The sequence below is a fragment of the Medicago truncatula genome, chromosome 8, assembly GCF_003473485.1.
Source record: "Medicago truncatula cultivar Jemalong A17 chromosome 8, MtrunA17r5.0-ANR, whole genome shotgun sequence".
Lineage (NCBI taxonomy): Eukaryota > Viridiplantae > Streptophyta > Magnoliopsida > Fabales > Fabaceae > Medicago > Medicago truncatula.
In genome coordinates, this window is record NC_053049.1 from 31,838,868 (window position 1) to 31,864,729 (window position 25,862).

At 33.7% G+C, this 25,862-nt stretch overlaps 2 protein-coding genes across 2 annotated transcripts; one reads left to right on the forward strand and one right to left on the reverse strand.

Annotated features, from left to right (window-relative positions):
* The first annotated feature begins 7,038 nt into the window (after window positions 1-7,038).
* LOC25501478 (heme-binding protein 2) lies at window positions 7,039-8,782 on the forward strand. The gene is made up of 2 exons (XM_013590716.3): window positions 7,039-7,307; window positions 8,137-8,782. The coding sequence occupies exons 1-2, from the start codon at window positions 7,090-7,092 to the stop codon at window positions 8,558-8,560; spliced, it is 642 nt and encodes a 213-aa protein (XP_013446170.1). The 5' UTR covers window positions 7,039-7,089; the 3' UTR covers window positions 8,561-8,782.
* A 227-nt stretch (window positions 8,783-9,009) lies between these two features.
* LOC25501479 (alpha-glucan water dikinase, chloroplastic) lies at window positions 9,010-25,633 on the reverse strand. The gene is made up of 34 exons (XM_013590717.3): window positions 25,478-25,633; window positions 25,081-25,372; window positions 24,805-24,846; window positions 24,589-24,698; window positions 24,390-24,468; window positions 24,184-24,275; window positions 23,925-24,078; window positions 22,970-23,224; window positions 22,505-22,867; window positions 22,293-22,403; window positions 22,076-22,174; window positions 21,847-21,984; window positions 21,657-21,745; window positions 20,308-20,442; window positions 19,801-19,963; window positions 19,613-19,702; window positions 19,342-19,527; window positions 18,810-18,872; window positions 18,655-18,717; window positions 18,504-18,563; window positions 17,048-17,203; window positions 16,833-16,916; window positions 16,099-16,275; window positions 15,917-16,023; window positions 15,565-15,778; window positions 14,617-14,720; window positions 14,292-14,430; window positions 14,010-14,135; window positions 13,305-13,415; window positions 12,081-12,179; window positions 11,315-11,488; window positions 11,102-11,194; window positions 10,579-10,694; window positions 9,010-9,535 (listed from the first exon to the last, which is right to left on the reverse strand). Exons 2-34 carry the CDS (start codon window positions 25,333-25,335, stop codon window positions 9,331-9,333), a joined length of 4,452 nt encoding a protein of 1,483 aa, XP_013446171.1. The 5' UTR covers window positions 25,336-25,372; window positions 25,478-25,633; the 3' UTR covers window positions 9,010-9,330.
* Window positions 25,634-25,862: the final 229 nt, after the last annotated feature.

The window sequence follows — 25,862 nt, forward strand, 5'->3', positions numbered from 1 at the left end:
TGACCAAAACTACAACAAAAACACCAATCCCTAGCTACCTATTCATAGAATCGTGTGGTTCCACCACCATTCATAGAATAAACAACGGAGCATCTTTATTCTACTTAAGCACCATCTCCACGAAATGATATTGGTCTTTTTTTTTTTTTTGTCAAGTAGTCCAGTGACGGAAGCTCGCACATTTGAAATGTGGAAAAGTGAGGTATCTGAAGTTCGAACCTCGATCCCTGCATATTGGTCTTCTCTTTAATGAACTTAATTTTGTATTTTAGCCAATCAAGCTAATTAAGTTCAACTAATTTCTATGCAGATCTACCCGAAGGCCTACTGGGACAACCGCACTAGATTTTTTATTTATTGGACAGTAAGCATATTGAATGAATTTGAAATAAAAGAGATAGAAACTTATTGAAAATTATGAGTTGTACCCAAAAAACAATTATTGAAAAGAAAATGATAATAATGTTAATAATTGCAGGCTGATGCATATCAAAATACAGGGTGCTACAATGTAAGATGCCTAGGGTTTGTTCAAACTAACAAAAATGTTGTAATTGGAGTTACACTTACTCCAACTTCTACATATAATGGAGGGCAAGTAGATATTGCCTTATCGATCTGGAGGGTAACTTCTTTAAGCTTTACCTCTTTCAAAATTATTTTTATTTCCCTTCTTTTGTTCCTTGTTTATTCTATTGAGAGTTGTAATTTAATTTAGGCAATAATAAGAGATTACTTGTGATACAAGTAACAATAGAGATCGGAGTGTACAACAGTTTTTTTTAAGTTATTTAGCTTTCAATTTTGTTAGTTTTGGTTGTTAAGCAATGTAGCTCTATTTTATCATGTATAAAATACTCAATGTGAAAGTGGAAATCACAACTAAGTAATAACTGAATATTCCACAATACTCTTTCATCTTTTCTCTCTAAAACTCTCTCTTAAACACTTTCTCTCTTTCTGTTTTCTTCTTCTCTAATAACAAAGTGAATCAAGTGAGTGAATGAAAGTGCAAAGTAAATTGCACTAATTAACAATCTCTTTCTGATCACTTTATAAACTTTTTTTTTTCTACTCAAGATATTCTAATTCTTTGTTCCTTTCCTTTTTTATATCTTCATTTTTCTATTATTTGTATTTAAAAAATCCAATATTTTGCTTATTTAATCACCACCCTGGCACCTTTATTTTCCTCTTTTTGTCTAGCAAACATATATTGCTCTTCATATATGTCTCTCTTTGAGTAACTTAAAATTGTCATAAAACAAAAAGGTGAATTGGAGGTTTAGTTTGAGTTTTTTCTTTTGTTTTTGTGAAGCATCCAGTGAGTCAAAATTGGTGGCTTGAATTTGGAACTGGAAACTATCTTGGTTATTGGCCATCCTCTATATTCACAAGCATGAAGGATTCTGCACAGGAGACTCATTGGGGTGGAGAAATAGTGAATTCAAAGTTCCCACAAGGCTACTTCCACACAAATGGGAAGTGGACACTTACCTAATGAGGGTTTTTTAAAAAAAAAAAAATACAACCATTATTGGTATCCACCTGTTGCCACAATTCCTTCCTTATTATTATTATTATTATGAGTAAATTACATCAGGGGTTTGAAGTTTGTAACAATTATGTCCTTTATGTTATTTTGGTCACACATATATAAGTCATTTAAGTTTTAAGATGGTTTCAATTTAGTCATTTTGTTAACCAAACGTTACAAAAACGATGATCTGACGTTACATTTTTGTATGATGCGGCAGTTAAGGAGATGACATTAGCCACATCAGATCACAAAAACATCGTGTTTGACCTATCAACATGTTAAATCATACACTTAAAAGGACTTATTTATGACTAAAACAACTTAAATGACATATTTGTTACAAACCTCAAATGAGATTTGTAAATACTACAAAATATATGAGATTTAGTAACATTTAAAAAATGTAAGTAAATAAAAAAAAAAATGTTACTATTTAGATTTAGTAATATTTGATAAATGGTAGGTAAAGCCCCTGTTACTAAATAATTTCAGTAATACTTAAGTAATGTTACCTGTTTCATAGCTAATTTGGAGCTAATCTCTCGCAAACAATTTTAGGTTCAATTGCAACTTAATCTATTGCTTAAATGTTACTAAATAGTGGATATTAGTGTATATCAATCAGTAAAACATTAAGATATTTGATTTCAAAGATTTCAACAAGGTAAAATTGATTGATAATTAAAATAACAAATACGCTGTATATATCTTAAAAAAAAAAAAAAAAAAAAACAAATACATTGTATGTCATTGGAAATACAAATTGAGTAGTTACCACTCTAATTTAAGCAAATCAAACAAGTTCAATTCAAATGACACACATCGAATGTCAACCATAGTGAATCTCTACCAACCCAAACGAAAAGCTCATCTCCCTTAAACTTGCAGCAACCATAAGTGCAAACTATGCCCAGAAACTCATATAGACTGAACTTGTGATTTTGACGTATCTACAACAAGTATTCTTTGTGTCTCTGTTTGCAACATGGTAGTATTTTTTTTAAAGGACCTCAAATAAACAAACATTTTGAAATGTTAAAAGCCTTAGAAGATGAAATAGGCAATGTCTCAACTAAAACCTCTGCCTCAACTATGTTTGATTCCACTACCTCAGATTTCCATGTTAACATATCTATATTTCTTTTCCAAGTTTATTAAATGATTTCTAATTATGTGCATGTTTAGAGCTCGAACTAAATAAATATATGTATGTAGAGCTTAGTGTGCATTTTAAGGCTGGAATTAACAATTCATAGAAAGAGAAGAAAAAAAAAGCATGAGATGTATATTGTAATTAATTTGTGAAAACATGCATAAATATGAGAGTACGTACTTGAAGATTGTGGAGTTTAAGCTTTCTAGGTTGTTTAAAATTGGTGGACACAGGGAGAGAATGAGCAATTTGGATGGTTTGATATGTTTAATTGGAGAAGTAAGAAGATAGTTCAAGTTGTTGGAAGAAAGGTTAACATGGAACAATGAGGACTAACGCGATGCATTGCAACAATGGTTATGATGTGTTCTTATGCATCAAAAGAATGTCGTAGCTTATGCTTCACGACAATGAAGAATTCTAGAAAAGAATTATCCCACCTGATCTTAGAGATTTCTTGTTGTGGGGTTTGCAGTAAGGATGTGGATATATATGCATGCATCATGCATGGCTACACGTTTGGTGCTCAATGATCACAAAAGTTTGAAGTATATATCTATATTATCATAAGGAAATCAACATGAAGAAAAAAGGTAGATGCAAGTGGTGCGTGAAAAAGGGATGAAAAATCCCATTTAAAAGTTAGGAATTTTAAACTGACAAAAAAATGGCATGATGTTGAATTGAGTTTATTGAGAAAATTAGAGGTTTCTTTTAGTCTTTACAAATAAAATGAAAAGTTCAGAGGTTTTTGTCTTAAAAAGTCGACGTCGTGTTTTCAATGGCTTAGAAATGGATTTTCTTTGATTCTTAAACTCTGGTGTGATTTGATGTTTTGAAAAAACTTATGAAAAACAAAGATTTTTTTAGTTTTGATATTAAAAATTAGTAGTTATTTTAAAATTCCTTGAATATTGTGTGTTCTAAGTTAATATGGGAAGTATCTATTAAATTGAACTGAAAGAAAACAAGCCCTAGATGTGTTACGCTAGTGTATGAGAATGGTAATCTAATAGTGGATAGTTAGGCATTTTGTTTTGATTTAGTGTTAATCTTTGATTAAAAGAGGTGGAATAAGTGGTTGAAATTGAATCAGTATCGATGATTGTTTGTAATGAGTGTCATTTGAGGTAAGGGCTAGAACAAATGAAATCACACTAAAAGATCTAGAACAAATGATCCTTCAAAAAAAAAAAAGAACTAGAACAAATCATATATGAAAGAATTGTGTTCAAGCTAATTTTCAAGTTTGATCGTAAACAAGTATGTGTTTGAATATCTCAATTAAGAAAATTAACAATAGGGTAATATGAAATTAAAATTCACAATCAAATGATTATTGCTTTAATCAAATAAATCATATACCGCAATCAATGTTGAAAGTAAAAGAGATAAAGGAGAGAAGAACATCAACATTTATAGAGGTTTCCCCTTTTCGACCTCACTAGGGGTACATCCTCTCTTAGTGATAAAAAACACTTCTATCACGGGCTTCCACTATGATGAAAATGTGTACAAATGTATGATAACAAAGATTCTTTCGATTCATAATCTTCTATGCTAAGCAATCACACAAGATCCAATCTTCAAGTTCTCTTGAAATTAGACAGTCACAAGGTCTTCGAATCTAGAGCTTGCATGCAATCCCTTGAAATTAGACAGTCGCAAGGTCCCCTTTTCTGCTCCGCTTCGATCCCCTTGAATCTTGAATTGATGAGAAAGAACCCCCACAATTCCCTTTGGAGGTGAATAGAGTCTTCTTTTCCTTTAGGTCTTTGATCCACCATCAAGACCCTTGAGAGAAACCAATCTTACCAGTCCTACAACACTCGAACAATCTTAGCCTCACACTCTACAAAAGTTCTTAGAAAAAGTGTTTAATTTATAAAAAGATGTAGAAAGGAAAGGGTTTAGAGATTTCATAGTCTATATACAAATTAATTCAATAAATAGAAGAGTATGTGAGTAGGAGTATATTCAAGTGTGACTGAAATGAAACGATTTTAGTCATAAAACAACGAGCTTGAATCAAATCAAGCATGACACCATTCAAATCGTGTAAAACGAAAGGATCTGAAGAACATGATGATTAATACGAATCACAAAAATAATGAATCGTATCAAGCAATTTCCAAATGAAGTTTGAATCGATTCAAATATGCAAAGGCCAAAAATTGAATTGTATCATGAAACTCAGATGAAGTTTGATACGATTCAAAGAACGGTGATACATATCAACTACGCCAAAATCAAATACAAAATGGCTCAAATGAATCGATTTAAAAATTTCATTAAAAATTTTATAACGTATCAAATATCATCAAAAGACCAGTGAAAACTGAGACAAAGAATCATACAATTCAGAAATGTTTGGTAACACTGTGAATCAAATCAAACACTCACAAAAGCATAATTTGAGAAAAACTTAGACTCCAACAAAACTCCTAAACACACTACTAATGTTTGTAAACATAGGACATTATTGTATAGGGCCAGAGATGAAAAATGTGGTGAATTGACTAGGGTGCTTATACAATTAAGCTAAAACATAAACATCATCAAAATAAAAGAAATAAAGGGGAAGGGGTGTTTTTTTTCATTTTGCTAGTCATTTTACATGATTGTTTTTATCTCTATAAATTTCTATTTTATTTTACCTAATGATTTAATTTAATTTAATCATATGAATAAAAGATATTTATACAAATATATAAACACAAACTTCAAATTTTTTTGATTTTTTACTTATATTTCAGTCGAATGTCAAACTATCATGGCCCAAAAATATTAAAAGCTTAACTCAAGAAAAATATAAATACAATAGCTAATGCAGATAGACAGACATAACAAAAATAGTCAAACCCTAACCCTAACAAATCACCCGTGCTTGTCAAGGCTCGGTTAATTTAACAGAGAACGTAAGGAAGCAAATAAAGGCTCGGTTAATTTAACAGAGTTCTGATGAAGTGTCACATGCTATGCCAATTGTTTCCATATTGATGAATTGTCTTTGTTTTACACATTTTACCAAGGGAGATGAATTTGTTATATGGCAGATGAGGGAATTTGGAGTTGAAGAATCTTGAACTAAATTGTTTCAATTTAGTTATCAAAGTAAAGGTAACATCTATAATGGTGATGGGTATAGTAATTTGTTGCCATTACATGTTATTGAGAATGGTGATACACTGATATTGGTCGTCCGTCGAAGAGCATTTGGTAAAGGACAATTAATTCGCTATAATCGGAGAGATAATAGAGTGGAAAATACTGGAATTACCAATGACATGTATTGGTTTTTTGCCAAGCATTATGTTGAAAGCTTGGAGTCAATTTGTTAAAAATAAGCTCTTGTTAATTGTTATGATTTATTTGTGTCAGTTTTTATGTTAATTCATTCTCTAACAGTTCTTGTTCATCAATCATTATTAGAATTTGAGATCTACTATTTCTCAGTCATTATTTCAGGTTTATCACATGTTATATTTCTTGAATCTATTTTTCTTGTCATAACTACTGACTATAATCTGATGTTTAGATTAGGTTATTATTGACTCCGTTCAATATATTTGTATTTATCAGTTTTCAGTTAGATAATTCAACTTTGATTATAACCAAATTCATTCAATATATTCGAACAATAATTGGGAGCTTGTTGCGTTACATAGCATATATAATCGATGACTTATTCTGTAAATCCTGGAAGTGTTTTTTTGGGTGAGGTGGACCGGAATAGGTTTGTTTGGGTGGGGATTAGAATCCATAGAAGTAGAGACAGCTCCTCGCGTGGGCGATAATTTTGGTAAAATTCCCGTACCGGAGGATTGTTTCATAAAAGTCCATGTAGTTAAAAGTTCATGTAGCAAAGCTCAGAACTTAATGTATTAGCATGAGCATTGTCTCCTTAAACATTCAAAAAAAATTATTCATTAGTAAAAGTTACTTCAATAGTGATTATGTTTACAAAGATAAGAGCCTGTTTTTATGAGTTTTATGCATGCATCTTTGCATAGTCATGTTTAATAGTCAGTCACCTCATGAACATCTGGAATTTTCTTTCGAGTATTTAGCCAACAATCCGAGAACTTTGGCAATGTAAAACACCCATACACCTTCAAAAATCTTCTTTGTTTTGACGAAAATTCTCCTTAATTTAAAGAAAATTGCTGTAATGTCTCATTTATTTTATTAATACTTTTTTCCATGTGTTATACTTTTATTATTGAAGAAATGGAAAAGGAATAAAGCATTCACTGGAAACCAGGAACCCCACTAAGTATTGTCTGCATTTTTCTGCATAAAGGGTGCAGTGCTGAATGCAAATCATATGCTTAGTTAAACTAAAATCAAGCAGGATCATAAGAATCAAGAAAGCATTAAGGCAATTAAGGTTAAGATGGAAACAACACTCATGTGCTTTCTTTATTATTTGTTCATAACAATTTGTTACTTCTTTGGCAATTCAGTAGTGCATGCTATTGAATCACCAAAGTATATAGTGATACAATCAGAATCAGATTTTCAGATCAGACTCTACAATGAATCATCATGGATATCTGCTCCTTCTTCTGGAACTAATTCCTTTGAGCAGTCCACCAAAACTGGATTTCACAGGTTTTATTTTATATATATTTGTCATTAGTAATAAATTTGAATGTAAAAATTATGTTAAGGGTAAAAGTTACAAATCTTCACTTCAATATTGAATTGATTATAGAGACAAAATCATTTCTATGACAAAATCTTCAAACATGTTAAAATCAATTATAAACTAAGATCAATATTGACATCTTAAAAATGAAACAAAACATACACATTAACTTGCATATAAACTTCTTTTAGTAATCTAGTACAAGTTCATGTGATGCTTATTCGGGATGGGTCAAGTCACACTATATTATATTGTTAGTTTTTTATTGTATTTTAATTTATGCATAAAAAACAAAAGGTTACATTAAAAATAAAAACATCTTTAAGTGAGTGCGTGTGTTCTGGTGAGGTGCCACGGCTGCACCAAGAAGAATCACATGAGAAATGAAATTTAGGTAATTTTTTTGCAAGGACAACCCACTAGCTTAATTATAGATAAGTTTATATGATTAAAATATATGTAAGTTTGATAAAATTTATTATTTCATGAACTTGCAGCATTCTTTTCACTAGCTTATATCATTTTAAATAGAGTTTAAGCTTAAAATTATAGCATGTCTCTTTTTCTCTGCTTCTAATTCTTTCTTGACAGTTTTATTATATATATATATATATATATATATATATATATATATATATATATATATATATATATATATATATATGTCGAATCACACTTCAGTGTCATGTCATTTTATTATACTACTTTCAAAACATTTTCATAAAAATCTACAAAGTAAAAATTACACTCACACATATAATCATCAAACTCTTATTAATCATGCTCTTGCAGGTTGTATCAGTATATCCATGGTGCAAATTTAAATTCCTCAAAAGTTGCAATTACTGCTCCAATCTTAACAAGAATCCCTTCATCAACATCTTCTGAGATTGGCTATAGTGTAAGAATGTATGTATCACCTCACTTTCAAGGGAAACCTCCACAGCCAAATGCTGAGCTGAAGTTGCAACTTGAGAAATGGAAAACTCAATGCATAGCAGTTAGAAAATTCAGTGGATATGCAAAGGATGATAACATTAACAAAGAAATTGAAGCTCTTGTTACTAGCCTAAATAAACACTTGGATGAAACTTCAACAATAATACAACAAGATACAAGCTCATATACCATTGCTCAATACAATGCTTCATTTCATAATGCTGAGAGGGTGAATGAAGTTTGGATAAAAGTGTCAGGATTCAGAACTGATTGCTGAGGGTAGTTAAAAATTCTCAGAACAATAGTTTAATGATTGTTTCAGTGCCATTGTTCTTAAAGTGTCTTATTTCAGCTTCTCATTGTTAGTTCAATGTGAAATAATGCTCCTACCTACTTGAAGGGGTAAACTTTGTGTAGAGCTCTCTTTGTTTGAATTTAGAATTGAGAACACGAAACCTTTGCTTCAGTTAAGGTTGGATTCATGAGTTTCAATTTAAAAGTGGTGAAGATAGTGAAACTAGCAGAGATCAACTTAAATCTGGATATTTCTCACTTACAAATAATATTTAATGATAAGGAAAGAGGATATTAACAAATCTAATTACAATCAATAACAATATCTTAACAATTATTCGTAACCTATTTGAATTTTAAGAAATCGTCGCCGTAGACTAGTGATTTTAAAAATGCAATTGGAAAAAGTTACTCCAAATACAAATACTAAAATAATAAATTTGTGTGTATTTTATTATTTAATCATTGACGGTAGACTTCAAGTAAAAATACAACATGGACTGAGAAGAATAGAATTCAGATTTTACATATAGTAAGAGGGGGAAAAAAATAGAAACATTTGCATGTTTCCATATTTACATTATTCTATAGTTACACATAAATTATTCTTTATTTTCATATATATAAGTTACATTGAAGGTACAAACCAAAGCTCTCAATTTTTCAAGAAGCTACTCACGTTTGATTTGAAGTTACCGTGCAATATGGTGACGAACTTAGTTGAGATGTGTGGCTTAGCTGTTATGAGACTACCTACACTTGTGGTCTGGTCTGGACAACATAGATTTTTCCATCCTTGACTACACCTTCAATGTCCTGAGGAGTGCCGTACAACTCTTCGATTGCATGTCCTGCACTGGCAATGCTTGACAAGATTGACTGGCGAAAACTGCCATCAGTCATCAGTTTATCTGATGAGTAATCTAGCACCACTTTCTCTTCTTCATCCATTGGCACACTGTTCAGAAAGAAAACTTGGTTAACCATCCCAGATAACATGATATAGAATTGCGAAACGATTGTTTCACAGGATAAATCAATCTCTTAGTGTACACAATATATCGCAAACTGAAATTTCATACAGAAACTGATAACTGCTGGTGAGTCTATAAGCTCTCGGAGTGGTTTCGTATTTCCATTCTTAAAATATCTTAAAAAACTAGCCGAAGAAGGGGCAGTTCTGACTCCAACCTCCAGATAAACCAATATCCATGATCAGGATCCTTACAGAGAACAAAGATCACGAGACATGGAGTACTTGTTGGAGGGTATTCAACGGAACATTAGGGTGAATCCAACGGTTTTAGTGAGGAAGATTATCTTCCTAGGAAATGGGAAAACATATGTTTCTGGGAAAGAAAGTTTGCAACCCATCCTCATTGTTGAACTTCAAGTGCTTCTACGAAACCTTGTAAAACTGTCAATCCAGATCATTGACCGTTAAGTGAATCTGTGAAACCTTGTTACACAAAGCGTCAAATTCATCTTGATGCTGAAGCCTGCATCTCAACACCATGGCTTTCATCTCCCAGTACTAGCTCGGCACTAAGTTGGGGGCAACTATTCAGACATGTTCATAAGGGCCTGTGTCATACTAAGCCCAACAAAAGGTCAACAAAAGCAATCTGACCAAGAGGGCTTGTCCCCTCTACAACACACTACCAAGGTAACAGAGAGGGACCTCATCCAAGCCACGTCAGAAGGATTTGTCCCTACCCTAACCTTTATAAGGAGACCATCAATATGGTATGGGCATTGTGCTGGCCAACACTGTTAAGCTAAGGGTAAGTTCTGCTGGACACATTCATGTTCAATTTAATTGGAATGACTAATGAGTCGTCTTTGACATAATTTTTACCTCATCTTCATATTTTATTACTGACGTAAAGAGTCACTGGAAGCCACTTCATTAATATAAATTAAACATGTGGTTGGATTAGTTCATCAAATTCCATTTGTTCTACAAAAGATGCTCATCGAAGAATAGATATCGAAGTTTACCTGTCATATAGACCAGCACCAGCGTAACCTTCGAGATCTTCACCATTGGAATCAGATCGAAAAATTATTGACCGTCTTATAAATAGCCCAATAGGTTTGCTAGGATAACCCAAGACCTAAAGAAGCCCAGAACCATTAGAAAAATAATGGCAAATTATGAAACAGATGCAGTACATGTAAAGGTAATTTCATATGTTCAATATGGTGTTATAAAACTAGCCATAATTGTTACTGTATCTAAAACTATCTCACCACATCATTATTATTTATGTATTACTTTATTTTCATGAATTGTGTTCCTTATTTGATAGGGATTGAGAAACTATCTATAAGATAGATACGGTACGGATAAGTAACATACAAAATGGCATGCCCATTACTGTCAACATAATGTTATTATTCTCTATTGTTTTCGCCCCTCTTGTTCAAGACTGACCCTATAACTTCCAAAATAATCATTACAAGAATGATAACAAGCACCAAGCATAAACAACATTGAAAAAAAATTCTATAACAAAATCACCTGAGGAGAGTTCAAATCATGTTTTTTGCAGATAAAACTCAAAGCACGGCCGGGATAAGCTCCAACCAGTGTTTCACCCAGTCCCTTTACAACCTATATCAAAAGAGAGTCGCACAAAATGTCTGCTTATTGCCATAATCTCTTCAAATGGTGAATATGTTTCTGCAAATGTGTGGAAGCATAGGCAAAGAATCATGAAATTATTAACCATACCTCAGTATATATTTCTGAAGAGTCTCCAGAGGTCGGGTTAGTTGTGTGGATGACAAAAGCATAGTCAGCATTAATCACTTCTTGTACAAGGACTGACATGGAAAGATAATCGTGGTCCAGCTTCACTTTTCTTGTGCTGAAGTATGCTCTTTCATTCCACTTTGATCCCCAGACCTTTTTTTGAGTCAAGCAAATCAATGATGTTGATCAATGAGCAATAAAATTTGAAATAAGATGCCCCAGTGTAACAACTGAGGAAAACTAAAGAACATCAACGAGGAATGAGAAAAATAAGTGGAGACTGGATTTTACATAAAACTGCATGGTGAAAGAAAACCATTGCCACAAACTTCAGTCTATTTACTTTAACCCATTCTATGTGTCATATTAAGGGTCATTCTATGTGTCATATCAAGGGTCAATGCATTATTGATCGTTATGAAAGAGTCAATAAATTCGCAACTAAAAAATCAATCCAGAAAAGTTATGTAAACATTACTTTAGGGCAATAAAATCTGGAGAACATGTGATTTCCATAACACATTATTTGTACAAAGTATTTAATATGAACGATAACATGTAAAGATAAACCTCCAAAAACACCTCATTAATTTTTTTTTTAAATCTATGTTGACCTGTGTTGAAAATGCAAGAGTAGTGGAATGTGGCCCAAATATACAAGAAAATAATTTTTTTTCATTTTGGAGCATGATATATACTTTTAATGACAAAGGCATCAAATAGAGTATATGGAGCGAAGGCTCACTTTTTTTATAGCTGTCCATGCCTGTCCCCAGCGTTTTTCACCTTCATCCCCCGGCCAAGGCATCCCAGAACCCTTCATCGTAGTTTTCAACTCCTCTATCTGAAATAATCAATTCATTGGTTTCATCTGTATGACCATAATAAACCAATTTACAAGTAAATATTGAATACATGCTTGAAATGGGAACTCCATTAAAGTACAGTGACTAGAGAAAGATTCTTTAACCTTATTTAAGTTGTTTTTTTAATTAGTTTTTAGGCTGATATGTAGCTTTATTCTTTTTTGATTTATTTCCTTTACTATATCTCTTGTGCTATAAATCTGGGCCAATATCTTGAACAGATTGATATACATGATATGCATAAAGTAAGCTGATTATGATAAAACCTTTACAGACGAAGGGCAGAGGAGGCCCAGAGGGCGTTTTAAGGAATGCAGGGGAAGGGAGGGGGAAAAATAAAAGTAATTTACAGTATGCCTTTATGGGAAATGGGGGACAGGAAGAAGCCAAAAACCCAATGTATATGGCATGATGTTGACATAAATAAGCTTAGAACTCAAATTCGCACAGCTTGAAAGTGAAGAAGCTTGATGTGGCATTGGTTACTTGGGATTGTAAGGGATAAGAAATATGAAGGCAGTTATGAAATTTATATATATAACCAAAGCAGTTGTTAGCTCATTCCAGAACTATTTTGATAAATAAATAACCAAAGTAGTCGTCAACTCATTCCACAACTATTTTGAGTCATAATTGGAGGGAAGGGGAATTTGCCCCTTTATTTCTTTTCTTCTTCTCTCCCTCTACACTTCTCCTTTATATATTTCCTTACCTCCATTTCTCTCTCGTCTCATTCCCCGAGATTATCTATACAAATCAAATTTTCAATAAATTCATTTAGCAAGACCTTTTGTAATTTTTGTTGCCGATCAGTTCCTGAATTTCGTCGAACATCTTTCACTATGTACACCTAGGAGTGGATGCTATTTCCGGTGTTTATACAGATCTCCATAAAAAAAATTGTTTGTTAAGGAGGAGACTGTCTTCCTACTTTCTAGGTACGGCTTAATGTACAGATGTTTTGCTAATTCCTTAAATATTTTTCTACTTTCAAGGAAAATAAAATAATTTTCTTCATTTTCATATGCAACTATAATAATCAAAGATAGAACTAAGAATGTCATATCATGCCAATGTTAAGCCTAAGATTAAAAAGAACATACCAACTTGGGAGGTGCATTCAACTGTAAAACTGTTTCACGAATCTCCTTGAGGACACTGAAGTCTCCTTCAGTTAACTTCTTTTTTAGAATATCGATCTTCTCGGCAACAGCCTGTTGATTAATATGCCATTCGAGATTGTTAAACTACAAGAGAGACTTATATAAAGTAAATGAAAAATAAAGAACTAGATGTCATAGGTGCCTAAGTAATCTTTGAGATTGAGTCCTAAGGACTAACAGACTTTAATGTTCGCCTTTGCCAGAAGTAGGTTCTTGGCACGAACCTTATTCTAATACTCCCTGACTATAACACTCATACAGCAACTTTGAGAAGCCAGGGGAAGCCCATTTTACAATAGGGTTACTCGAGACATAATACGAAAAGTTCACTTATCATAAAATTTATGATTATTGAATTATTACATTAAAGTTTATATTTAAAATTATGCTCCAATGGATGTATTTTTTAAAATTTATAATTTTCCAGGTTCAAATGCAATAGGTTAGCAACTCAATGGCCAGAATCAGAAGCCAATGTTAGTTTGACTATGTATTACTGAAATAATTTCTTCCCTAAACAAAAGAAATATCTAACAAGTGGATATGCATGGTAAATCCTAACAAGTATTAACCACAGAATACGAGCTGCAAAGCTCATTTATGCAGCATAATATCGTGTAGAAAATAAGGGATAATAAGTAGAACCTGATTTGACTTATCAGAGAGAACGTGTTCAAAAACTCCAAATGGGATGGCAACCGAGGTAGGAATTCCAACCCAAGAAGGCACCTTTCCTTTTAAGTACGAGATATTACGGGATTTTGCTCCAACCTGGGAAAACACAAGTTATACTGAAGGACCACTAAACTAGACCAGCGACAGTGTCATAACATAACAGGTGTTTGGCCAAATAATGGCTAGATAGACAGACATAAGTAAAAACAACAAGAAATACTTAAATTTAACGACGCATTTTTAAAATCTAACCATTTCACCAGTGAATTCTTCAGAAGAGATAGCATATCTACCACTGAACTGCTTTTTGACCAAAGATAAAGATGGAATAGAATCAACTTCTTTCAAGTCGGTTGATTTGTCATCAATATTCTCACCTTCCTTGACCTCACTGTAAGAACCCCAACAAAATAGTGTTAAGATGGTAATTAAACTGCAACTTAGGTTGTTCACCAGGGTGTAAATTGAACCTTTTAGCAAAAAGGCATTCCATCATCACGGAAAAGGATATGGGTACCTAAAGTGTAAACTAATAAAACAGCAGCTTTGAGACTCGAAGCTAAAGTATAAATGTTACCTATAAACAACCTCAGCAGATGTAGGCTTTAACCGCAAGAGCTTTCCTTTATTTGCTTGGAGTTCAGCAAAGATAATGGGATCAAAACATGTCGCAAAACACACCTGGAAAACTTAAAACCTTAGTTCTTCCAATCAACGCATAAGAAAATCTAATTAGAAATAAATAATATCTTATCAATTATCACACAAAAACTAGGCCTTTTTCCACTCGATGGGCAGAGCAACATGAATCAGCCAATGCTAGAGAGTCCTAACCATATCTTATCATTTATCATGCTAAGAAATAATTATCTTACTATTTACCATGCTCATATAATTTTACATTAATAAAAATTTGCTTTGAACTCTAAAGATGTATCATCAGGCACACATATTTTCTTTATGAACTTAATAAAATATGACCTATATTGTAATTAGTTGCATGCTTATTATATCCAATTTTTAAAAAATCACCATGCAATATGGATATGATAATTATTTTATAAATTTTTTTTTAGATTAATGAAAATCAGTCAATAAAAGGTTAGTGAATGGTGCAAGTTTGTCAAGTATTACAAGTGACAACATTGTAAATTGGTCAAGTTTGAATTTGAACATCATATTAATCCACATAAGTTCACCGTAAGAGTGTTGAATTTAATGATAATCAAATTGCAAATCAGTCTAAATTGAAGCAATATTGTTTGTAACATAATTTTAAATAATTTCTTTGAAAAGTTATAAATTTTTGACAAAGTGCATAAATTTTTGACAAAGTGCATAAATTTACAGTTTGACGACAATATACTGCAATGTCAATGTGTCATTATATTTGAGGAGTGACAGTGACAGAGCCTTATTTGACTATGCCCTGCTGATCAAACATGAAATACATAGGTCCATCATTCAACAGTAGCATCTTTAAATATAAGCCAAAAGAACCTGTTATCGGAAGGACGGACGATACCTTGCTATTTCTTGCCCGTACAGATACATGAGAAAGAACATCTGGCATATCAGGTGTCAGGACAGCAACTGTACCGTCTGGAATTTCCTCCTCTCCTCTCACGCTCTTGGCTATCAAAATTGTAGGTCGCTCATATGTTTTATTTTGAACAGCTAGCAACTCATCCACAACCTCAACATATCCAACGGTTTCAACTGGACTAATAACCTGCCAACTGTTCCAGGAAATTAGAATTGTGTTAGCAAGCCAACAATATCAAAGCAACCAAATAATGACATGACAGTTTAAGTGTGCTATATTATACTGAAGACGAAATCATTGACTCAAGTTGAACAAGCATGAAGAATCCCACCTTCCAAGATTAGCAGTCTTTCGGAGTACTGGATCTAGTCGATTTACAAGAGTAGACAAAGAAGCAGCAGAACCAGCACGGATAATTTCTTCAGTAAATATTTCCACCTGCAAGAGGAGATATTCAGGAGAGAAACAAGAGCACAAAGACAGAAAAATTAAATAAAATTATAAAATACATACAGCCCAATTTTCCACGCCAAGTAATGATCCAAGATATTCTGCTGATGGCTGAAGAATTTTCTGGTATGACTCTGCCTTGTTTGTGAGTGCAAGGCGTGTTCTGTCAAGAACTGACTTTGCATACAATGCCCAATGAGTGTCTTTACCTTTACACATGCTTAAGGCAAGATTCCATCCCTTTAAAAATAAAAAAATAACAAATATTAAATTATGATTTTCATTTAGCTAGACAGATAGACCGTGAACATCTACAATAACTTAGACATTACTTCCATTTCTCTTCTAGTATTATCATGATCCCTTCAAAATCAGTTTTGAGGTGTTTGATTTTGCACAAATCAATTTCAAATTAATATGGAACAAGCATTAATAAAACTCCCACGTCATTTGATATTATTTTAAATAATCATAAACTGTGTAACTGACCAAGATAAAAAAAGAAAAAAATATTTGTGCATAATGAACAGCTGAAAATAAGAAGATGGAAAGGGTCATGGCTCTGTCCAGAATCAACCTCATAATGGATTTAAATGTTTATGGTAGTAACTGGAATCCTACTTTGCCACCGTCAATGAAGTTCAGCTTGCATTTAAAGCAAAACAGTATTAAAGAAATGCACCACCCAACTCTTTTCTAGTGTAGTGAATCTTTTTTCAGATGAGAGATGAGCCTAAGGGTCTTGAAATAATGATATGACCACTGAGTATGAAATAAAAATGAACATATCACTATACCTTCAAACAGTATATAAGATCTTCATTGTCGTCCGATGAAAGTGCAAGGTTTTCAAGAACCAAACAGATAAAGTACATTATTTTCTGCATAGTCCACACATCAGCATATCAGGTGTCATATCTTTGCATATTTAAGTTCTATAAAATACTGATTTTAAAAATAAATACATATATCAACATTTAAGAACTATTACACCCCCAAAACAGGGAATCACCTCAGGTCCAGCATTGTTTAATTCCTCGTATCCCCTTTCCACTGCTGTTCTAACTGCAGAATCAAGGGCAATATCCAAAAATAAAAGATCTTTCAGGCGACCTTGAGACTTATTGAGGAGTAATGGCCGTAGATCCTGACGAGCCTCTAGCAAACCCTATTCAAAACAATCATTCACATATCAATAGCAGAAGTGTAGGGGATATGTGCAAACTGTTACGATTTATCTAGAGAACATCTTAATTCTATTTTATCAGAATGAGAAATATTGTTGAGTATATCAAATTATCCCTCGAGGAGGTTTTCCATATTTCAACATATTTTTTTATTTGCGTTGTGTGAAGAATTTAAGATAAAGGAGGGAACGAGATAAAAAATGTACAGTCTTAGAATTACGATTATGGTTTGATCCTGTGTTAAAAGTCCCACAATGGATAGTGATATAGTCTAAATAATGGTTATAAGTGGTGGACATCCCTCGCCTAACAAGTTGATTTTGTAGTTTTGAGTAAGGCCATAAGCCCAAGTTCTAAGGTATTATCGTTCTCTATCTTAAAATTTGTTCGGCTACTTGTTAGGGTCACATACTCACATTGTAGATGTACAGTCTCAAAGTTAATCCAGGGAGAGGACTCTTGTTTTAAAGAGTGGAGCCTATGAAGATTATGAATCACATGGTCTCAACTACTTTCAGCATTCATCCTCGGATTTGGCTTATGCAGTTAATGTGGTGAGTCAATTCATGCATGATCCAAGGGTGTGAGACATTTGCAAGTTGCAGATCGTGATCTACAATTTCTCGAAGGCCATCTAGGGAGAGGACTCTTGTTTAAAAGTGTGAAGCCTGGCTATGTAGGCGTATACTAATGATGATTATGCAGGTTCAGTGAATGATGAATATGAATATCAACTTCAGACTATTGTACCCTCCTATGTGGGAACTTTGTTGCTTGGAGGAGTAAGAAGCAAAGTGTAGTAGTTCGATCAAGCATTGAGGCAGAATTTAGAGAAATGGCACAAGGAATTTGTGAGCTATTATGGACGAAAATTATGCTAGAAGTTTTGGAAATACAGTGTGAAGGCCCTATTAAGTTGTTTTGCGACAATAAATTGACCATCAACATTACTCGTAATCATGTTCAGCAATGACACAAGACAAAACATATTGAGATAGACCGACATTTCATTATAGAAAATCTAGATAATAGATTGATAACTACAATCTACGTTCCTTCTGGGCATCTTCTGGAAGAGGTGTTAACAAAGAGATTACCAACAGAACATTTAAACCAACTTACTTGCAAGATGGGAATGATAGATATCCCTTTACTAGCTTGAGGGGGGTATTGTAAATAACATATATTTGTAATAATTGTAATCAGCCCATTGATAGAATCGTCTCTTTAAGCATTTTTGTGTGTGTATTCTATTTACTACAGTATTAAAGTAGCATATACCTCAATCAGAGGTTCAACATTCTTTTCTTCAACATGTTCCATGACAAACTGAACCAAATCCTGCTTGAGATAGATCAGACAAATAATTGTTATAGTTCAAGAGGTATAACAGTATCACCAAAAAAAATCATAAAAAGTAAGATGACATTACAGAAAAACCAGATGGTAAACCAGGCACTGGGTTTATCTGCACCCCAACCATGAAGCCCTGACCCTGAGGAATAGAAGAGTATAAATTCATAGCATGATCTCTAAAAATATAAGAAAAACTGTCCTGGGAAACAGAAGTCTTTACAATCTTGTTACCTCAGATTTGTAGCCTAAGCAGTTGGTAATAGCAGATTCAAGATCTGCACCTGAATGAACCGCCTGCATATTATATAATCAAACCAACATCATCATCTGATAAAACATAATTGAAAAGTTGGCCAAATATGTTAAGGGTATTGGTAGTAAACCAAGGATTAATCAACAATTATTCAAATAATTTGTTGCAGTAGTGGGTGTCTCTAGAATGCAAGATAGTAATTCAAATCAACCTTGCCCTTCCCCCTTGCAGCTTATCATTAGCAACAAACCAACAACAAACTTTATCCAGTACAAATTTATTTACAATTTGTTCATTATCTTATGGTATCAGGGATATAGTGCAACATATCTATCGTGATCGTATTCCAATGTTTATGCACCCAGTTTAGCAGAACAATAAGAACCATGACAAAAGAGAAAAATGTTGAATAGAAGCCAACAACAATTTCAATAAATGTGAAATCACTAGCTGGAAAAGAAGAATAAGAAAGAAAAATAGAACTCAATTTAAGCCACATATGAATCCAACCTTCAATGTCCTCATGTAGTGTCCCAGATCTCGCAAAAGACCTTCCTTCTGATCTCTACTAAAATTGGGTTCATTACGGATAGCACGGTCATAGCTCAGAAGACGTTCTTTTGTTATTCCATTGTCGTTCAATGTTTTCCAATAAACACCAATATCAAAGTCGCTACTTATATAATCAATTAGTGCCTGGGGAAATTTTTAGCAAAATATCAAAGGTGGTGATGACAAGGAAACCATAAGTATTACAAAGAGATCAACAACAGCATATTACCTGACAGATTACAACATCATCAGGACTAGTATTATTGTGTAACTTCTGGTGCCATTCCTCCATCATTCCACCCTTGCAACCATTTTTGCTCTACAAACCGAACAGAAATTTTACTTGTATTTAAGATCAATGTAGAGAGGAGAGAAATGTGCAGAAACTAAGGAAAAGCAAATAAAAATCATATCTACCTGGATGACTAGGATTTCATCTCGAATACGCTGTCCTACATCACCTTCACCTCCACGACCAACAGTGGAAAGGATCATCCTCACAACTTCCCTGTACTCTGGATAACTTGCGTAAATGTTCTGGAGCAACTCTGTAAGCCTATCCTGGGCTTGACTTATCTCACTGTTCCAATCAGTAACCGATGATTATGATCAGAAGAGATTAAGCATAGACAAATAGATATAATATGAGAAATGAATTAGCCTGTTCACAAAAGAAAGGCAATAAACTGACCAAATCTGAAGCAGAAAGAAAGATATTGTGATTATAATTTATACTCCCTCCGGCCTCCGGTCTCTATTATAAGAGAAAATCCACTTTTTAGGTTCATTCAACAAATGATGTACCTAAAAAGTGGATTTTCTCTCATAATAGAGACCAGAAGGGGTATTTTCCGGAAGGCTTAAAAAAAATTAATCTCTGAAGTGCATAAACCAAGTGATAATAAACAATTATAGGAAATTCACCGTGGCTTCACGTTGTAATTTTTGTTCCATATGAGCTGTCTCGTAGCCATAAATCTCATCCACACCAAAATACCCGCAAGACCCAATTGACCAGCATTTTTGGCTTGATCCATCAAATCCGCTGCAATATTAAATCTGCAAAAACAGATGTATAAGTGACTCACCCAGATTCTATTAAGTATTTTGGTGAGTACATTATGGGCTGTTTCAGATCAAAGAGAATATATTAGTGAACTCACAGCGTGCAGTCAAGGAATACAAGATGCCAATATTGGTGAACTCATACATAGAACAAGTTCAATAATAAACCATTTACCTCTACATCATTCTTAGTAGTTGGGCTTATAGTTTTTCTTGGTCTGCCTCTATTTATAACTACTGCATTATAATCCATTTTTTCAACCCTCCTTACCCATTCTTCTACGAGACTCTACCATCTTTTTTACGATGGAAGCTACCACAATATTTCACCTATTAATTGTATTTCTGATCCCATCTAATCATGTGTAACCACACATCCATCATAACGCTCTCATCTCAGCAGCACTGAGTCTATTTTCTTGTTGGCTTTAATATCCAACATTTAGAACCATTATCAGTGTAGTTGTATACTAAAATTTTATGTATAAGTAATAGTTTCCTATTAGACCACTGTTTTAAAGTTGACCCTTGGTCCACAACTATAGTAATTTATGTAGAAATATTCTGCATTTTGGAAATAGAAAGTAATTTGTTTGAAAGTGTTTAAAGGGATATATGGTTGGCTTGGTAGCTGGGGTGGGAGAGTTACTTAAGGATTTGAGTGATAAGGATGTTGAAGGTTCTATCCCTATCCACAACATAACACTAAACATTAGTCATTCCAAAATAAATTAGGATGTGCATAAATATATCTAATCTGCTGAGTGCTAATCACTCAAGCATTTCACACTTTTCCCAAGTCTAAATCTTCAAAATCCCTCTAGTCAACATGGTATAAGAGCCAGTTAATTCCCACTCCAACTTTTTCACCTGTTTTGTTGTCATAGCAAGTCTGGACAAACTCAGTACCTAGTGTATAATAAATAATTGGAGGCAGCTTAACTAAACCTTTGATATACACAATGCATGCAAAAATGGAGAAATAGTATTTGGCATTGGTGGCCCAGGATGTTCAATTTTCCTATAAGACTACAGTTATCGGTTGAAGACCTTAGGCCAGTCTTCAAGCCACTTGCCTCCCGATAAAAGCAATAGCAAACCATGTTTTCTTAAGACCTTGTATTAAAACTTTATTTCTAGTACTTAATGACAATGACAGATAGCAACAATTTAAAAAAAGCATTAAAACTTTTTTATGGATTACTTACCTATGCATAAAAGACTTTTGTGCCTCACTTTCCACATCTGCTATTTTATCAAGCAAGAACTTAGCTGTACCTTTGCCATCACCAACATCCTTCAATGGAAAAAAAGTCTTGTCAATCAAAATAACATTCTGACATCGATCAATGCATGTCGAGTTAGGGGAACCACTGATACAATTCCACGAAGTGTAACCTTTTGTATCTGCTTCTTCCCACCAAATTCAATAGAAAAATCTGATCCGCTATTCTTTAGCCACTTTCCGTCTGATAGAATGACAAAAGTTAATCCTCTAAATGTGTCATCACTGACCTCTATATCTAAGGACTGGACCTGAAAATTGTATTAATATTATCAGATTTTTTAAACTCAGACATCAAAGACCTAAGAGATTAAAAAAAATTCAGATTGTAATTATAGAAACCTCAGAAAAAGGATCAGATGAAGAACCAGCTTTAAAGGGTGTTTCTGCAGCCTTATCCATAATGACAGACCCAGGGGGCAGAGAACTTGCAGGTGGTGCCTAAGATTGACATTACATTTCATGTAAATACAAACGCAATGAGATATACACGCAACAGATACATCAATTAAAACATTCAACTCTCAAGTAAATTTTAGATTTAACATTATACACTTACCAACCATTCTCCAGGTGTTGTTCTGGATAAGGCCCAGTGAACTATAGCAGGTGTTTTGTAGTCTGTAGCCAGGTGAACCTTAATCTTACCTCCATCTTTGGTAATGAGGACCTTAAAGAATGATTGAATTAAAATTAGAATCATAACCAAAAGAAGACCTTCTGGCAAAAAGAGATGAAAAAAAAAACAGCATGTTGATGAAAGTGTCTAACCAAAATATTTTTATCAGCAAGCTTGAAAGTTTTTTTATTCAAAACACTATCAGTATCATATTCTTCTTCCTTTGCGTTGGCGTATCTTTCAATTATTGTCAAAGACTTTGGAGCATCTACAAATTGTTGGTCTGCATCTGCAAGTTGTTGGTCTATGTTTTTAGCAGCATTTCTGTTGATAAGCTGCATCAAATCTCTTTTTTTCCTTTGTATTCTATCAACGCGGAAGTATTGTTTGTTTTTCAATTGCTTGGAAACTTTTGTTTTTATCTCTCCTTTGGCAATCTTCTTTTGTATCTCATCCACAGAAGCACCCTTCTCAAGCTCAGCTTGCAATTCTTTTCTTGCTTCCTCAAATTCAATCTAAGTCAATTACGAAAAGAGAGCAAAAAAGCCTGATTAGGTGAAATGAACACTATAATGTCAGCAGAAAAGAAGATATGAGAAAGGATTTGATAAGGTTACAAGTTGTTGTTCTGGAGAATAATTAGGCTTCCCCGCTTTTTCCCAGCGTAAAAAAGCTTGAATTTGTACAAGTTCATCAGGGATGGTCTTTGTTTTTGAAGCAGAAGACCCCTTTACTTCAGCAGCATTAGCTTTGTTAGGCTCCTTTACTTCAACATCGTTAGATTTGTTAGTCAACCTTGCACGAATGTCTTGTACAGAAGTACCCCTAGCTACTTCCTCCAATAACTCACGTCGAGCCGCTTCATATTCCTCCTAAAAAAAAGGAAAAATCTAATAAAACAATGCATTGGAAGACAAAATGCATTAGTTCTGACTTAAAAATTGAAATGTATTTAGCTAACACTTTGTTGAATTCAAAATCCCAAGTTCCGACAACTACAAGAAAATGACAGCAATGTGATAAAATCCATTTCCCAGACTATGTCGAATTATCTACAGAACTATATGGACTACACAGTACTAGCTGTGAACCTATTAAAAAGAAGGACTATTATCATCATTATTACTAACTAATATTTCATGGAAACTATACACTGAAACCAGTGAGTGAGCCTTAAAACCAATTACATATGTAGGATCATGAAATAATTGTAAATGAGGACCAAGACCAAGTAAAAATAATGACATGGACCAGGAAGTTAGGGGTGATAGCAAAATTTGTTTGAGCATACATAAGCATAACATTAATAGTAGATTCAAGAAACTGGTCTTTTTTCAGACGTTATGCTTGCTGGGTGTAATCAAGGGTGTGTACCCTGGATAGATCACAAAAACAGGTTCGATATATTCTCTTAAGACAAAGCATCAAAGCACCGTAGCAATGAAATTGGAAAGTAAACCAAACCAAATAGGAAACCATGAAAATCATAAAAAGAATAAGCTGAAAGGAACATTATAGGAAGCAAAACTTTGCAGCTAAATGCAAAGACATGAACATGACTTGATTACTGACCTTCTCTTGCTCCGGGCTGTATGACTGCTTGCCCTTTCGCTCCCACCTAATATATGCTTGAATTTGTACAAGGTCTTCAGGAACTGAAACTTGCTGAGCTACCTTATCTTTTACTGGTAACTTGATGTGAAAGTTACCACCATTGTTTTTATACCTTTACTTAGAAAAGAAAAAAAGAGAAAATAACTATATTCAATTTCACAACAACACTGCGGGTTATATATAGGGATATAAAAAGGCTAGATTATGATAAGCGCACCACTTATTCTGAGCTTCGTCAACTATAAGGAACTCAATGGCTTGTGCAGCCGGATCATCAATTTCTATCTTAAGTAAGGATCCAGAGCCAGACTAATAAGAGAAGAATAAAAGAAAAAATAGTCAAACAATAAGTAAATCAATATTTGAACCAGTCAACTCAGGTTAAGAAACCTTTTTTCTTTCGTAGTTGTTGTTGGAACTTACTTTAGCAAAATGGGTTCTGAGAGCTCTATTCTTATAAACTTGAGTTCCATCTGGGCGACGAGAAGGAAGTACCCACTTCCTGGAAACAGTAAACAAGGGAAAAAGATCTCCTTCAAGTAACAAGATATATTGCAATACAAAACAACTTAAACACTTGATAAATAGCCAAATAACTTGAAAACTCTGATACTGAACATACCCTTGACTTTCACATATAACACCCCAATGTAAAACCATTGAGCCACTAGTATTTGAAAGCTGAATATCTACTTGCGTTGCGGCTCCTGATCCTGAAGAACCGACATTGACCTGCTCCATCGCGTAAAAGCAACTGTTAGCTAATGTATTACTAATTTACTATGATTTCATTTCTTTTTGATAAAAAACAATTTAATTCATCAGGCCAGCTGAATACCTGCAATTCTATATTTCCTTCGAGATTGAACTTCTCCGAAAGCTACTCCAGCCACAAAAAGCAAGTAATTATACCATTCCAAGTTAAGAAAAATAAACAATCAAAAAAACTCTTTGATTCATTGACAAACAAGTCTATTTTAGTCGTATAAGCTATAAGTTATAAGCTAATAGCTCGAAATTTGTCATTGCCAAACAGAGCAACAGTAAAAACTACTAACAACACAATAATCACATTCAAAGAAATCAAAACGATGCAATGATGATCAACGCATACCTGAGAAGCTGCATTCGACGTTAACACGGCGCGCGGAACAGTTTGTTTACTTCCCATAGCTACTTTCCGTTTCCTAACAAAGAAACTTGGATTCCCGCGGAAATTTGTAGAAAGGAAAAGCTTCTTTTCTTTATCAACACTCTGCTGCGATTGGAATAAAGTAGAAGAATTACCAATTACTCCTCGCTTACTTTGATGCTCCGCAACCGTTGATGTTTGACAAAGAAGTGTTTGATGAAAGACGCTATGACTCATCTTTGATATGGATCCACTCACTCACTCACTCTTTCTTCTGCAACAATTCGAAACTTAGAATAAGAGAAATTAATGAAATTAATGATTAAGTTTAGTGAAGAAATTATATGAAAATGTGATTGTGATTATGATTATGATGAACCTTTGATGAATCTGTGAATCTCGAGAGAATTGGAGTGGAAAATGAAAAATATCTAAGTTGATGAATGAAGAAAAGAAGAGAGTTTTGAAGTGTGTGACAGTGTATGATAGCGGTTGATTCACTAGTCACTCGTGGAACCAAATATCAACGACGAAGGACACGTGGCGATATGATATTGGTTGTGGATTGTATAAATGAGGTAGTCACGTGCGGAATCGCATGGGGACACAAGAGCGTAGGGTCCGTGAGAGATGATACTTTCTTTCTTTTTTCGTTGATTGCCCATGGTTCTCTGATTTATTTCAATCATACCCTGATTTGTTTTTTCTAATTTTCGTAAAAATAGGAGTAATACTTCATTTTCTTTTAGGCCAATGTTAATCAA